This window comes from Myotis nattereri (assembly GCF_964212035.1).
Source record: "Myotis nattereri genome assembly, chromosome: 14".
Lineage (NCBI taxonomy): Eukaryota > Metazoa > Chordata > Mammalia > Chiroptera > Vespertilionidae > Myotis > Myotis nattereri.
The window spans coordinates 25,905,274-25,922,607 of NC_138089.1; the positions used below are offsets into that span (position 1 = coordinate 25,905,274).

Below are 17,334 nucleotides of genomic sequence, written 5' to 3' on the forward strand. Positions count from 1 at the left end.
ATACCACCCTGAACTCACCTGCGCTCGATCTTGTCATTAATTTACAAATTTCCCCCCGCTGGGTATTATTGTGATATATATATAAACATTTTGTTCATTTGATAAATGTAAGGTGGAACATCATATTCTGTTGTTGAAAAGCATTTTAAAAATAACTTGGGCTTAATGTGATTTAATCGATTATGCCCAACTTATTGCTGACACAGACCATAACCTAAGTCTGGAGCAGCTGACGGAGTGGGAGGGTGACGCGGGCCCACGCTCCCGCCAACCGCCAGCGACCCGCTATTGCGATGAGTGGGGGGCTCCTGGCGCATGCCCACTCCATTTTCCCGGTCGGAGTTGAGCAGAGCCAACGCCGGCGAGGAAGTCACGTCGCGCAGGCGCACCGCGATGCCAGCTGATACGTGGGTGCCGAGGGAGGGTGTGGGCTGGCGGCGCAGGCGCACGGACGTGCTGGAGGATCGGGGCGCCTGCGCAGTCGCACTTCCTTAGGCGGCGGCCATGGCGGGACAAGAGGATCCTGTGCAGCGGGAAATTCACCAGGACTGGGCGAACCGGGAGTACATTGAAATCATCACCAGCAGCATCAAGAAAATCGCGGACTTTCTCAATTCGTTCGGTCAGTGGGCGGGCGGCGGGCGGCGGGATGGAGGGAGGTCTCGGAGGTTTGGCCGGGCGATGAGAAGCTTTGACGGGCTCTCTCCGGGAGACCTCGACTCTTGCTTTTCTCTTCCTCCTCCTCCAGGCCCCACCTTCCTCCTCCTTCCCTGACCCCAGGCTCCACTGGGCAGTCCCTGTAGGGTTACCCTGCTCCACGCTGAGCTCATGGGCCTTATTGCCATTACTCCGGATCCGTTGGCAAGTTCTTCCTTTTCCCAGACAGTCCTGCCTCTGATCTCAGACATGTCAGGCAGCCCCATCCACCCTGGGCGTCCTCTCGTCAGTAGTCTTTTTGCTTCCTTGGCGCCCCGCTTCCCTTCCAGTTCCCACTTGTATTCAGAGTGCACCCTAGAACCTAGCCGTGGCCTGGCCGTGTCGCTGCGCTGTGGATAGACCCGTGCCGGTTCCCCATCTCCTTCAGGTTCGAGTGGAAACCTTGAGCGCTGTGCCTTTTACTGCCTGCCCCAGTTCAGCCTTCTCCGGTGCGTTCCTTCCTGTCTCCCCTGTTGGCTGTGCCGAGAGTGGTAGGGGGTAAGGTCAGAGGTCAGGTCCAGGTCGTGTGGAGTCATGGAAATCTTCTCTGTGTTGTTAGTATCTACCGGCAGTAGGTGTTCTATCTGCTTCTGGCAAAATCTTTCCTAGGCATGGCCTGCTCATGACAGTCCTTATTCCGTATTCTTCTGGACAGCAATCCTGTAACAGAACCCCATCCCATGTCCTTCAGATGTTTAAGAACTGGGTAGACTTAGTGATCGATCACAAGGTGTCGGGGCCACATCTAGTGATCTTTTCAAACTCATGTGCTCTGTTCCACGAATTCAGCAAAAGTAAGCAATTAAAATTAAGTAGGGGAAATGATCTATTAAAAAAGATGTTAAAATGTATTACTTCCTAGCTAGAGGACTGGTGAGTTCTAAGTGTGGGTGGGGGGCTTCTGATGCATGGAATTTGTCAGAAAGCATCAGCAAGAGAAACTAGTTCTCAGTGCAAGACTCTCTCAGGACTATGGAGGACACAGAACAAGAACCATTTCCTGAGTCAAATAATTTTTTAAAAATGTTTTTTTTTATTGATTTCAGAGAGGAAGGGAGGGAGAGAGAGAGAGCTAGAAACATCAATGATGAGAGAGAATCATTGATCGGCTGCCTCCTGCATGCCCCACACTGGGGATCGAGCCCGCAACAAATCAAACTGTGACCTCCTGGTTCATAGGTTGACACTTAACCACTGAGCCTTGCTGACCAAGCCTGAGTCAAATAATTATTAATATATTTACATATAAGGTATATAGGACTATAAGCTTGATGTATCTTGATATGGTGGACTTCCTCACTTTCCAGGGATTGGGGATGAAGGTAATATTATTGAGAGAATAGTATGAATTTATATGTCAGTAATACATATTCATACAAAAAACTTGCTATAGAGTTTGTAATAGGGAATGATATCAAGAAAGTATAGATCTCAAATACCTTGAAATTTTTTGAGGACTGAGTGAAGGAACATGGTTTAGTGAAAGATAAGAGGGTTTGGAGACAGGAGACGGAAATTCAAAAAAACTAGACTGATTTTAATGAACTGAAAACATTTGAGAAATACTGACATCTACCCTGATACTCGGATATTCTGAGTTTTTCCTCAGAGATGTTTTTTAAAAAAATTCCATGCAAAATCTTTCAATGTTAGTTCTCATAACTGGTTTCTTCTGCTTTTCCATTAATTAAGGGAGTTCTTCACAGCATTCTTTACTCATAACATTCCCTCAAAAGAAGGACCAGGTAAGAGAAACCAAAAGATTGCATGCTAAGGGAAAGATGGAATGATGACAAGATCATAGCTTTGGTTTCGTCTGGAAAGTCAGTGGAAAATAGTTGGAAACATCACTGACACAGAGTGTTTTAACTTTAAAAAGTAGAATTAAAAAAGACTTCATTCATCTGGTACATAATATCGGATATGTACACATAGAATATCCAAGCAATGCTCTAACCACTGAGAACACCGGCCAGGGCTATATTAACAAACTTTTAATTCACATTTATCTTTGACATAAATCTTCTTGACATATCATAGCCACTAAATTTATATAGTGGGTGAGTCTTGCAACTGACTGAAAATTGAAAAATCTGAGCTTAGTATTTGCCAAGGAGAAATGTATTTTTTTCTTATTTTATTAGCAAAGAAATACCTGCTCTGAGATTTTATCAAATGTGTGTGAGTCACATTTTGTGATTAGATAGAGAATAAAGACTTTTCTTTTTATTCAAGATTTCCAACAAGTCTTAGGCTGAGGAAATAGACACAGAATTCTAATCTTTAGGTGCCAGAAGAAATGGCTTCCCTTAGCTGGCTGTTATTCTCCCTTAAAGTGATGGCAATGACCTGATGTTTGGAGTAATTACTAGGTGGTTTTTGAAAATTTTGTTCATTTATTTACTTATTTATTTTTAATATGTTTTTTATTTTAGAGAGAGGGATAGAAATGTTAATGATGAGAGAGAAAGAATCATTGATTGGCTACCTCCTGCATGTCGCACACTAGGGATTGAGCCCACCATCCAGGCATGTGCCCTGACCAGGAATTGAACTATGACCCTCTGGTTTACAGGTCGATGCTCTACCACTGAACCATGCCAGGTTTTGAAAAATAAGTAAGAACAGAATTATGAAGCAAGAGTAAAAGTTAAAGCAATCTGACTTAGCAGGTAAAAAGCTGGTGAAAACTTTTAGTTTAGGCAAAGACCAACAGGCTGAGAAACTGGATAAATCATAAGAATATGCTTGAGTATACTGTCCTGGCATTGGATGACTCGAGATGAGTGTATATGGGATGTATTTTTCTATTCTAAGCCCTTAGCATAACTCCTTAGTTCTGATGTGTATCTGTGGGGCTTGCATTGAGTTTATGGTACTATGGTTTGGTGGTGCAAAGATTTAATAGAAGTTTACTTTGAGGACACATCTGGGCTCTTTGGAAATGGCAGCAGTCCCACAATCCTCACCCTGTGCTTTGGAAAGGGAAGTTTTTGCAAGATAGCCAATGAACAGCTGTCAGAACAGCTTTTACTCTGTGATTCCAGCTGGTGAGAGTAGAGTTACAATCTCTTTGTAGTTTTCTCTTCAGGGTTGGAGGACCACCTGAACCCAAGAATGCATAGATTATAAAGCAGTGATAACATCCTAGCACTAGGCCTATTTTGTATTTGGAACTGAAGTTTCTAAAAATAGATTGTCGTAGATGATGGTTTTGTTTTTTTAAATATGTTTTTATTGATTTTCTTTTAGAGAGAGAAGAAGGGAGAGGAAGAGAGAGATAGAAACATAGATTGGCTGCCCCCTGCACATCCCCTTCTGGGGATGGAGCCAGAAACCTGGCCATGTGCCCTGACAGGGAATTGGGGATTGAACCAGCCACCTCTTGGTGCATGGGTTGACGCTTCACCACAGAGCCACACTGGCCTGACAGATGATAGTTTTTTATTTTTATATATTTTTTTCTGGGTTCTAAAGCTAGAGAAGCATAACAAAAAATAGAGAATGTGACTATTTTTAAATCTCAGTTTTTATACTTCACCGACAGGTATAGCAATATACCATGCCTGTTGTGATCCAGCTGTGGGTCAGGTGTCATGGAAAGGAGAAAGTAAAAATAAATGGACAAATTAAAAAAAAAATTAGAATTTTGTTGGAGAAATAAGACTTACCTGCAAAAATAATTCAAGAGGCCGAAACCGGTTTGGCTCAGTGGATAGAGCGTCGGCCTGCGGACTGAAAGGTCCCAGGTTCGATTCCGGTCAAGGGCATGTACCTGGGTTGCGGGCACATCCCCAGTGGGAGATGTGCAGGAGGCAGCTGATCGATGTATCTCTCTCATCGATGTTTCTAACTCTCTATCTCTCTCCCTTCCTCTCTGTAAAAAATCAATAAAATATATTTTAAAAAAATAATTCAAGAGAAAGACTTGATTTTTGTAGGCTAAGGCTATGTGCATGAGTTCAGAGAAGGAGCTGTTTGCTAACTGGCATTTGTCAGCAATGATAATGGATATAATTGTCCCTCCTTATTGACTGTTTCACTTTCTATAGTTTCAGTTATGGTCAACTGGCTTGAAAATATTAAATGGAATATTCCAGAAACAGACAATTTTATAAATTTTAAATTGTGTGTCATTCTGAGCAATGTGATGAAATCTATTACTGTCCCACTCTGTTCTGTCCAGGACATGAATCACCTCCCTTTGTCCCGCATAGCTGCGCTATATATACTAACTGTCTGTTAGTCACTTAGTACCCAGCTAGGTTACTGCCATGGTTTCACAGTGCTTGTATTCAAGTAGCCCTTATTTTACTTAATAATGACCCCAAAGCATAAGAGTAGTGATGCTAATAATTCTGGTATGCCAAAGAGAAGCCATAAAAGTGCTTGTTATATATGGTCAGTAGCCTAACACTATATCACAGTGCCTACGTCATAATCACCTCACATCATCTCATCACATGGGCATTGTGTCTTCATCATCACAAAAAGGATGAATATCTATATCTATATATCTATATGTCTATATCTATATATAAAAGCCTAAGCGACTGGCCAACCACCCATTGGCTGGTAGCTATGACGCACAATGACAACCAGGGGGCAGACGCTCAATGCAGGAGCTGCCAGGCGACAGCAACTTTGCAGAGTGCCCTCTCACACTTTGCAACCCCTCAGGGGATGTTGGACTGCTGGTTTTGGCCTGATCCCCGCAGGCCAGGCCGAGGGACCCCCATCTGCTGGAGGGATCCCGCTCAGTCCACAGATGCCCTTCGAGCCCCAGCGCTGCCCCAGGTGCAGCCGGCCAGGGAGGGACTATGAAAGGTTGGCTCCAGGGCGTGTCCAGCCCTTCTCACCCAGTCCTGCCCTGCTGGCCACCTTCTAATTAATTTACTTTCAGTGTGCATGAATCCGTGCACCAGGCCTCTAGTAGTACAATAAGAAATTTTGAGAGAGACCACGCTCATGTTACTTATTGTTATAATTGTTCCATTTTATTAATAGTTATTATTAATCTCTGTGTGACCAGTTCATAAATTAAACTTGGGATGCATTACCCGTGGTTAAGGGGGGATTACTATATTACACCATCAAGCACCCTGATAAGGACAACTGGCATTTTCAGTTAAAGTCTGGTGATAATGTTCACATAAATGCACTCTGGTTTCAGATTTGTTCAGCTGCTGAATGCTTTCCTTATGTTTTATTTGAACCAGTATGTATTTAATGTATATAACTGAAGTTTCTAGAGTTGAACAATTTGAATTTCTCAACACTGCTTATTCACGTAGGCCGCTAGCATCATGTTGTTCTTGGATTCTGATTCATGACCAGATTGACAGAGCTAGAACAGAACAGCAATCTGGGAAGGAAACCTCCCTCTTACCACCCTGCTTCTTTGGATATTTTTGGCTCTTTTTTATGGGAAATGACAGATTGTCAGTGATAACATTCATGTTGTTACTGAATAGCATACATGATGTGCCTTTGAGCTTCTAAAAACCACTCTGAAAGAGACTTGATCCTGTTGGGCAGTCATGGCAAAGTATATCCAGGAAAAGTAGGGTGCTGAGGTGCTTCTACTCAAGCTAGACCTGGGAATTAGAAGAAGCAGTACTAGCACATAAAAGGACAAGATTGAAAAGAAGAATGAAGAGCCCTGGCCAGTGTAGCTCAGTTGGTTGGAGTGTCATCCCGTACACCAAAAGGTGGAGGGTTCAATTCCTGGAGGGTTCAGTTCTTAGATAGGGGTGTGTATGGGAGGCAGCTGATTGATGTTTCTCTCTTCCTTCCTCTCTGTAAAATGAATTTTTAAAAATTATTTTTAAAAATTAAAGAAGAATGTCCAGAATAGGCAAATCTATACTCCCATATGCACCCCAGCTGGGGATTGAACCCACAACCTAGGTATGTGATCTGATCAAGAATCGAGCCTGCAATCTTTTGGTGTATAATATGATGCTCCAACCAACTGAGCCACCTGTCCAGAGCACTAGTAGAGGTTTCCTTTTGAGATTATGAAAATTAGATTATGGTGATCACTGCACAATTCTGTAAATATTCTAAAAACCATTGAATTATATATTTTAAGCAGGTGAACCTTATGGTAATAAATTATATATCAATGAAGCTATTTCTAAAAATGAATAATGAAGAGTAGCCATGAAGATGGGTGAGTGAGAAAGGATCTAATATGAAACAAAAAGAAAAAAATGAACTAGAATGTGGAAGAGTCAGGCTGCAAGCAAATTTTAAGGGATGTGGGGAATAAATTATGGCCTCAGAGGCTCAGAAGGATGGTGGCAGTGTAATGGGAAAGAATGCCATGCTGGGTAGTGAGGAAACTGGGTTTTGATCTCAGCTCTGCCACCCTTTTGTCCTGTCAGTTACCCGTCATGGATACTCCACTTATCTAGGTCTTTGTTTTCTCACTTGTAAAATTAGTGGCGCCCTGGCTCACTAACTCAGTTGGCTAGAGCATTGTCCCAATATGCCAAGGTTGCAGGTTTGATCCCTGATCGGGCACATTACAAGAATTAACCAATGAATGCATAAGTAAATGAAACAACAAATCAATGTTTCTCCCTTCCTCTCCCACTAAAAATCAATAAATAAAAATTTTAAAAAAAATTAGTTGACACACTAGATTCAAACTTCTGTTCCACTAATATACCAGAATCTTTTTTTTTTTTTTCAATAAACATCTATGTGCCAGGCAAAGCCCTAAGATTACAAAGATTAATAAAAGACAATACAGTAGGTCCTTGGGTTATGTCGGAGATCTGTTCCTACGGTGGGACATAAGGAGAGAAAGATAACAATTCCTGACCTTTACTTGTGGTAAGTAAATAATAAAAAATATAAAGCACATATGTACATATGTCGAAATGATGGAACTTTTTTTTTTTTTTTTTAATAAATAAGTGGGACAACTTATGTGGAGTCTGACATAACTTAAGGACTGCCTGTATCTGCTGTCCTAGTTGGTTTGGCTCAGTGGATAGAGCGTTGTCCTGCGGACTGAAGGGTCCCAGATTCAATTTTGGTCAAGGGCATATGCTTGGATTGCAGGCTCGATCCCCAGTAGGAGTGCAGGAAGCAGCCGATTGATGATTCTCATCATTGATGTTTCTATCTCTCTCCCTCTCCCTTCCTCTCCAAAATCAGTAAAAAATCTATTTAAAAAAATGGAATATCTGCCTTTTATTAATTCATTCTACTGGGGAAACAGTCATGTAAATAAATTATAAATCACAAACATTTAAGTGTCACTTGGTTTTGTTGCATGAACATTTACTCATGTCATTAATTATTCTTCAAACTGGTGATTTGTTAACGACTGTTTAATAGTCTCTCATAGATATATCATACTTTACCAAAGCATTCCTAAGTAATAGTGGTGAACATGGTTTGTTAAATCTTTATCCAAAGCGAGAAATGATAACTGAAGACCAACTATGTAAGTAACTTATGAATTAGAAATTTAGCCATAAATATTTAGGTAAATAACAGAGGAGGGAAAATTATATCCATCTGTCGAAGACCTCTTAGAATTCAATTTGAACTGAGCCTTGAAGGAGAATGTTCAGATGAGTAAGATTTGCATATGATGAAATGAAAATTAAGGCAAGATCAGGATATAGGAAGATTTGTCTCAAAATGGGTGCCAAAGCACTTTTGCATAACATCCAGGGAAGAGATGAAAAGAAAGGTTGTGAGCTAAGTGTTAAATCATTGAGTGGGAGTGTGTCTCAGTGAGTGGATATTTTAGATTAAAGTGAAGATTATTGAGAGACTAGAGGCCCAGTGCATGAAATTGCACTGGGGTTGGAGGGTGGGGGTCCTTCAGCCTGGCCTGCACCCTCTCATCGTTCGGGACTCCTCGCTCTGTACCGCCCACCTGCTTGCTGCTCCTTACCTCTCGGCTTGCTGCTGCTCCTTAGCGCTGCTACAGGGGTGGGAGAGGCTCCTGCCACCACTGCTGTGTTCGACAGCCGTGAGCCTGGCTTCGTGCTTCCCTTGTGGGAGCGCACTGACCATATGGGGGCAGCTCCTGCCTTGAGCATCTGCCCCCTGGTGGTTAGTGCGCATCATAGTGACCAGTCATTCTGGTCATTTCACCGTAATTGTTGTTTAGGCTTTTATTATATAGACTAGAGGCCCACTGCATGAAATCATGCATGGGTAGGGCCGGGCCTGTCAGGAGGAGGAGATGGTGGGAAGTTGGTTGCAGGCCCACCCCGATCATCCCAATCAGGGCCAGGCCAGCTGTGGGGAGGAGCCATGGGCAATTGGCCAGTGGGCCCTACCCCCAAATGGGGTGGGGAGACCAATTGGAGGCCAGCAGCCTGGGGGAGAGGCCATGGGTGGTTGGCCAGCCAGTCCTGCCTCTGATCAGAGTGGAGGGGCTGATAGGGGGTGGAGCTGGCTGGGGGGAGGGGGCCCATGGGGGTGGGCCTGGTGGGTGGAAGGGCTGCAGGAGGTTGGCTGGCTGGCCCCGCCCCCTATTGGGGTGGGGTCAGCCAGCAGGAGGGGCTTCAGGTCGATGAGGTGGTGAGGGCCCATCAGGGGCAGAACCAGATGGGGGGAGGGGCCACAGAGAGTTGGCCAGCCGGCCTCACCCCCTATTTGGGTAGGGGGGGCCATCTGAGGTGGGGCGGGCTCGGGGGAGAGGCTGTGGGCAGACCAGGGTGGTGGGGGCTGATCAGAGGAGGGGTCAGCTGTGGGAAGGGGCTGTGGGTGGTGGGCCAGCTGGCTCCATCCCTGAATGGGGTTGGGGGACCAAGGGGACCAGCGGCTTGGGGGAGGGGCCATGGGTGGTTGGCCAGCTGGCCCTGCCCCTGACCTGAGTGGTGGGGCGATCAGGGGCAGAGCTGGCTGAGGGGAGGCACTGCGGGCTGATCTGGGTGGTGGGGGCCCATGGGGGTGGGGGCCCATGAGGGTGGGGCTGCCTGGGGGAAGGGGCCACAGGCAATTGGCTAGCAGCCTTGCCCCTGATCTCGGTGGGGGGCCTAGCTTGGGTGGGGTTTGACGGGGGGGGGGGGAGGGCTGTGGGCCAATTGGGGTGGTGGGGGCCCATTAGGGGCGGGGCCAGCTGGGGAGGGCTGCAGAAGATTGGCCGGTCAGCCCCACCCCCTATTGGGGTGGGAGAGGCTGATCAGGGGTGGGGCCGGCTGTGGGGAAGGGCCACGGGAGGTTGGCTGGCAGCGCCACCCCCTGATCAGGCTGGTTTGCTGGCCACAGTGGGCGTCATAGCACTGGTCGTTCCAGTTGTTATGGTGTTCCAGTTGCTCCCTTTTTATATATATATAGATGACTGAACCGTGTTGGAGGAAATGGTAGGAAATAATTAGCATGCCTAGAAACCTTTTTCTCCTGTGTATTGAGAATAGTTGTAGAAAGAGTACACAAGTCTGTTAGAGAAATTTGCAGAAGAAAGGTATCTTAGGGAAAACCTACATTTCATTTTGGGTGAGGTAGTGAAAGAAGATTGAAAAAGGTAGAAAAGGAATTTTGCAGAAGGAATGTGGACTTCACAGGATATTTGATGTTCAAGTTTTCTCTGATTATGAAAGGCCTTCGCAGATATTGATGAGACATCGGCACTGCTGTGGCTTCCATTAGCTTAGAAACACTGCTACCTTCCCTTCTTCCCATGGTCTGTGCTGTGTTCTTGGCATCTGCTGTTCCTCCCTATTGAGATTATTTTCTTCCTCTTTTTATTCTTCCTCTCTTGAAACTCTTAGTTTGCCTGTTACCAAAAGGTAATCTGTGCAGCATTGGTCTGTTAGCTTCCTATTGCTGCCATGACAAATTACCACAAAGATAGCAGCTTAAACCACATAAGTTTATTATTTTACAGTGGTGTAGATCAGAAGTCTAAGACTGGCTCACTGCTGAAATCATGATCAGCAGGGTGCCTTCCTTTCTGGAGGCTCTTGGAGAGGATGTGATTTCTTGCTCATTGGGTTGTTGGCAGACTGGTTGTCTGCTGAGAGCTGTTCCCGGCTTCTAAAGGTCACTTGCAGCTCTTGGATCATGGCCCCCTTTCTCCATCTTCAAAACCAGCAATGGCAAGTTGAGCCCCCTCAGACTTTGAGTCTTTTTCTGCCTTTACTCTTCCTTCCTCATCTACATTGGGGCTTGTGATTAGATTGGGGTCATCTAGACAATCCAGGAACTCAAAATTCTTAACTTTAATCATATCTACAAGCTCCCTTTTGTCATGTAGAATACATACTCACAGGTTCCAAGGATTAGGATGTGGACATCTTTGGGAGCCATATTCTCTGCCTACCACAGATCCACTGTAAGCAGCTGTGTTCCTAAGATACTTCTCACCTTGTCCTCTCCATTCCTCTGCTTTGCCTACCTGCTCCCATTTGTACTCTACATGATATATCATCCCTCTTCTTCAGCTTAGGAGTGAGTGTGTGTGTGTGTGTGTGTGTGTGTGTGTGTCTGGAATGACATTAATCCGGAATATCATTCTCCTTTTACTAGATATGTCTTGTCGTTCAAGACTTGCAACATTAAATGAGAAATTGACAGCCCTTGAACGGAGAATAGAGTACATTGAAGCAAGGGTGAGTATGATGGCCAAGATGTTTCCTTATGAGGTTAGTCAGTGGCTATGCAAGAGAGAATGCATATTGCTACGTCTTGCTAAAACAAACTGGCAAGCAGAAATAGTTTAGAGAAGTTAAGTACCTTGCTTAAATTTGAACCAGATTTCTGAGACTCTAAAACTATCTTCTTTTCTACCACTCTATTGCTTAGGATCTAAAATACCTCTAATCCTTTTGAATTTATCTAATGGTCAATTTTCCTTCTACAGGTGACAAAAGGTGAGACCCTCACCTAGGACTGTGCCAGACTGCTGCTGGGAAGTTGCTTTACAGAACACAGGCCTACGTGGGAAAGATCCCAGCAGCCTTCCACTTCTCTCTCCTTAAAGAGCAACAGGGCTTATTCTTGTTTTTCTTTCTTCAAAAATGTGGCCTTTGGGCTCTGCCATGTTCATCTGGCAGTGTGATATGGCATGTGGGGAGAAGTCCAGGGGAACTCTTGAAAACATTAGGCATTTTACCTTTTCAGTAACATTTTGTAAAACTACTTGTCAATGTATTTGAGGCACTCAGAGCCAAAAGCCTGGGACTCTTTATTAAGGTGTTTTCCCTCTCTCTCTCTCTCTCTCTCTCTCTCTCTCAGATTTTCCTTACAGTTCTCATTGCCTCTGCATTGATTCTATAAACAGTCTTTTCTCCTCCCTACCTTTGTTGGGAGGTAGCAGACAGTCCTGGCTGAGAGACTCATGCCCTGGCAAGGTGGCTGCTAGAGAATGTTGTTGCTAATCTACCAGTTTTTTGTCCTTATGGGGCGGTCAAGGCCAGGTCTCCACTTGGCTTGAAGGGACATTTTCAGATTTTTCTTTCTGTCACTTGGGGTGTTTACCTCTGATATTTCCCTAATAAACTCCTCAACTTTATCTGACTGCTGTGATTGTGGTGGGAGAGGAGCTAGAGATGGGACTCCTCTATTCCACAGAAATCTGATGTGTGGAATTATTATTCTAACAAAACTTTCAGGTGTAGCTGCTTGATCAAAACCTAGGTGGCTTACCAGCCCGAGCTCTCATATTTGGACTTTGAGCTGACTAATTTATCCTGGGAATCATTTGGTCATTCAGCAGGTATTTGCCAAGTGCTTACTTTGTAGATATGTTATGTCCCAATAAAAGATACATCGTTGAATGAAGTGTGATGCTTACATTCTATTGCAATACCAGCATTCACACAATTTAACCACAATCCAGGGTTTTAAAACCAGGTTTTATAAGGTACAAGCCAAATGTCTACTTTTTTTTTTAAAGCTAATAGTTTAAACAGAAGAATGTAAAACTTGTCATTTCCAAAGTTTGCAACCTTGTTCAAAGGCTTATACAGTCACCTAGAAGTCATTCAGTATTGCCCCTTTCCTTTTGTCAGTCCCTGCCATCCTACCATGCTAATACTACAGCTCTGGGTTGATGAATTCTCTAATTTAGTGTCTGACTCCTACAATGTACTTGGGTGCCTCTTCTTATATTACCCAGCTGAATGCCTTGCAGAAGGTGGGTAATCAATAAATAACAATTGAACTGACTTATAGAGCTCAAGCTGCTTTGTACTTTTAGAACCCTTGCTTAGACCTTTGGAAAATAGTGCCTTCATTTAAAAATGGGATTTTAGCCCTACCTGGTTTTGCTCAGTGTGAATAGAGGATTGGCCCCAAGGACTGAAGGGTCCCAGGTTTGATTCCAGTCAAGGGCATGTACCTCAGATTCCTGGCCCCAGTCGGGGCATGTGTGGTAGGCAACCAGTTGATGACACATTGATGTTTCTGTCTTTTCCCCTCCCTTACACTCTCTCTAAAAATCAATGGAAAAATATCCTGGGGTGAGGATTAACAACAAAAACACCACACACAAACAAGCAAAACTTTATAAAAATCAAATTTTGCAATGGAGACAAAACTGACATTTGATTTGGTAGTGCTGTTTTTTGAACATTATTGAGCTCATCTCAGAGTGTTTTTTTTCCTTTATTGATTAAGATATTACAAATGTGTCCTTATCCCCCCCCAATGTCCCCTCATTCCCCCAATCCTGCCCTCACCCTCAGAATGTTTTTAAGAGTCACTTGAGTTCATTATTCATAGTATCTCCCCTATTTAGGATAAAGAATTACATACTTCTAAAGTTCAAGTTTTAGGTTATCTGGTGTTCTGTAGTCAATTTAACAGATATTTATTGAGTTCCTCCTATATACAAGGACTATAACATGAGATAATAATAGGGGCAAAAGTGATGATAACCTATAAGCCAGAAAAGCCCTCCAATGAGATTACATGTGAAAATGCTTGATAAATTTCTTATGACCCAATAGATATTGCTCAGTTAATCTATCTAAAAACCTAAGCGATTATTCGACCATTAGCTATGACATGTACTGACCACCAGGGGGCAGATGCTCAATGCACTGGAATGGAAACATGGAACAGACTGATGAATCTCAGAGGGAAGGGGAGGGGGAGGAGGAAGGGTGGGAAGAGATTAACCAAAGATCTTATATGCATGCTAGAGGCACCGTGCACAGATTCGTGCACCCGCGGGTTCCCTCAGCCTGGCCTGCTAGGATTGAGCCAAAACCGGCAGTTCAACATCCCCTGAGGGATCCCGGATTGCAAGAGGGTGCAGGCTAGGCTGAGGGACTCCATGCACCAGGCCTCTAGTTTATTATCATCAAAGTAATGTTTCTAAAAAAGTTAGCACCCTAAGTAATACCTGTTGCTAATGGTAATCTGCTGCTTGTAAAGAGAGCCACTGGTAACATTTGGTATGGGAGACAAGTGAATCTGACCTCTTCTAGTAGTAATAACTGCTCCGTTTTATCTGGCACTTAAAGGTGTCCGTGATTTTCTGTGTTATCACTTCATTTATAAAATGCCTTGGCTTGATCAAGGATATATAGCTAATATTGTCTATAATTTATTGAGTATTACCATGTGCTAGTGTTACCAAGTGCTTTATGTACTTTATTTTATTTAAGCTTTAAGCCCTGAGAAGGAGGCATTCTTAACTCCACATAATAGGTTTAGGACAAGTTTAGAGAGGCTTGAACTTGTCCAGAGTCATACAATATCAGTGAAGGTGCTGGAATTTGAACCTATACCTACCTGACTCAGGCTGCTCTAACCATTCTACTTCTGAATGTGGTATAACCAGATCTAAAACTTATTTTCTCATATGTAGGCCAGAACTGTTTCACTATATTCACAGTAGATACTTTCAAGGCTATTACATACCTATATTTGTCTTATATGCCTCCTCACCATCCTTTTGTAAAGAAGGCTTCGTGGGCTTTTGCTCTGTCTTGATGTTTATATTGTCTAGTGTCACTTCACAGCTTCCTTTCTTTGAAGGTTTAATAATATGTTATACTTTCTGGAAGTCTTGGAAGTACTGGAATTTATTCAATCCCAGTACTTCCTCTATCTCTGGGTTAGAGGTACATCGGGAGCCACCAGAAGCAGTTATAACTCCCTTCTGAAAGAGCTTATTTGGTCAGGTTCCAGAAACGGATTTTACTCTCAAGTTATACATATCTTTGCTCACAGGTCATTGCAGTCTATAAACAGTGTTATGCTAAACTAGGGGCCCGGTGCACGAAATTCGTGCACTGGGTGGGGGGGGGGGAGTGTCCCTCAGCCCAGTCTGCCCCCTCTCACATACTGGGAGCCCTCAGGCGTTGACCCCCATCACCCTCCAATTGCAGGATTGGCCCTGACAGAGGCGTCAGGCCTGGGTAGGGGACCCTCATTTCCCCCATCACTGGTTCTGCCCCCAGCCCAGGCCTGATGCCTCTGGCCCAGATGTCAGGCATGGGCAGGGGACCCCCAGACCCCTCCGATTGCTGGCTCTGCCCCTTGCCCAGGCCTGATGCTTCGGCCAGAGGCGTAGACCCCCATCACCCTCCGATCGCCTGATCGGCCCCTTGCCCAGGCCTGACGCCTCCGCCAGAGGTTTCAGGCTTGGACAGGGGACCCCCATCTCCCCCCGATCACTGGCTCTGACCCCCACCCAGGCCTGAGGCCTCTGGCCCACGAATCATGCCTGGGCAGGGGACCCCCATCTCCCTGTGATCGCTTGCTCCACCTCCCGCCCAAGCCTGACGCCTCTGACCCAGGCTTCAGGCCTGGGCAAGGGGACCATCATATCCCTCCAATCCCCGGCTCCACCCCCACCCAGGCCTGATGCCTCTGGCCCAGGCATCAGGCCTGGGCAGGGGACCCCCAGCCCCCCGCCCAGGCCTAATGCCTCGGCAAGAGGAGTTGACCCTCATCACCCTCCAATCACCAATCACCGGATCAGCCCCTTGACCAGGCCTGAGGCCTCCGGCAGAGGTGTCAGGCCTGGGCAGGGGACCCCCAGCTCCCCGCGGTTGCAGGCTCCGCCCCTGCCCAGGCCTAACGCCTCTGGCCGAGGAGTTCGGCCCGAGCAGCGGGGACCCGCAGCAGCAGCGGCCCCACGATCGTGGGCTCCGCTTTAGGCCCAGGCAAGGGACCCCTAGCTCCCGGGACTGCCAGCTTCGACCGTGCCCAGCTCCCATCGCTGGCTCCACCCCTACTTCCTGCTATCACTGGCCAGGGCGGCAAAGGCGCCTGATTCTTTGATCATGGCTGGGGGCAGGGCAAAGGCGGCCCCAGGGCTGCCTTTGCCCTGCCCCCCAGCTCTTAGCTCCCCCCTGGGTTTCCGATCACTGTCAGTGGCAGAGGGCTTCTTCCTGCTTTCCCTTTCGCCTCCCTGCATTGTGCCTACATATGCAAATTAGTCGCCATCTTAGTTGGCAGTTAATTTGCATATAGCCCTGATTAGCCAATGAAAAGGGTAGCGCCGTACGCCAATTACCATTTTTCTCTTTTATTAGTGTAGATGATTTATTTAATTCTCAATGTGTCACTTCAACTTAAGCAATTAGAGTTCTGATTATAGGCATACCTCATTTTATTAGATGCCACAAATGTTGCATTATTTTACAAATTGAAGGCAAGCCCTTCCACCAGCAAAAAGGTTATGACTCACTTTATTATGATGCTGGGGGTGGTCTGGAACCCAAACGGCAGTATTCCCAGTGTGTTCCTGTACTAAAATTTCCCCTCACTGAGGATGATAGTTAATATTTTACATTTTAACTTATGTTTAAATGTAACACTAAGGTGTTGACAGGATATTTTTATTTTAAAATACATTGTTATTGATTTCAGAGAGGAACGGAGAGAGAGAAACATCAATGATGAGAATCACTTTGTAATACTTTAAGCCAGGGATCCTCAAACTTTTTAAACAGGAGGCCAGTTCACTGTCCCTCAGACTGTTGGAGGGCTGGACTATAGTTTAAAAAAAACAACTATGAACAAATTCCTATGCACACTGCACATATCTTATTTTGAAGTAAAAAAACAAAACGGGAACAAATACAATGTTTGTATTTGCATGTGGCCCACGGGCCGTAGTTTGAGGACCCCTGCTTTAAGCAATAAAAAAAATTAAAAAAAAATAATTAAAAAATGATGAGAATCATTGATCGGCTGCCTCCTGCATGCCCCCTACTGGAGATTGAGCCTGCAATTTGAGCATGTGCCCTTGACTGGAATTGAACCCGGGACCCTTCAGTCCTGCAGACTGATGCTCTGTCCACTGAGCCAAACCAGCTAGGGCAATAGTAGTTTTGATTTGAACAATAAGGAGAATGGGTTTCAGAGATATGTTAAATATACCCAGATTTTATTAGTCCAAATTGTTTTCATTCATCTCACCATAATGAAAAATTAGTTCTTTTTCTTGTTCATATATTAGGTATTGTAGGGAACTTATCCACTTTGTGCTTCTCTTTCTTTCCTCATGAAATCTTAATGATTTCTAAAGGATAATTATGAAGGACTTTTCCTATTTTTTTTAACTTGAATGGAAATGAGCTAAATAGGAAAAAATCTCTGTTCTTCATAAGAGCCCTCAAGGGAATTTCTTCTTTCCCATACACTTGAAAGTGTTTTCTACCTGGTAATTTGGTTTAATTCATATATTTATTGGGGGGA

At 44.7% G+C, this 17,334-nt stretch overlaps 1 protein-coding gene across 1 annotated transcript; it reads left to right on the forward strand.

The window, feature by feature from the left end:
* The first annotated feature begins 402 nt into the window (after nucleotides 1-402).
* BRK1 (BRICK1 subunit of SCAR/WAVE actin nucleating complex) lies at nucleotides 403-12,842 on the forward strand. The gene is made up of 3 exons (XM_081105724.1): nucleotides 403-622; nucleotides 11,203-11,285; nucleotides 11,537-12,842. The coding sequence occupies exons 1-3, from the start codon at nucleotides 505-507 to the stop codon at nucleotides 11,561-11,563; spliced, it is 228 nt and encodes a 75-aa protein (XP_080961850.1). The 5' UTR covers nucleotides 403-504; the 3' UTR covers nucleotides 11,564-12,842.
* The last annotated feature ends 4,492 nt before the right edge of the window (nucleotides 12,843-17,334 follow it).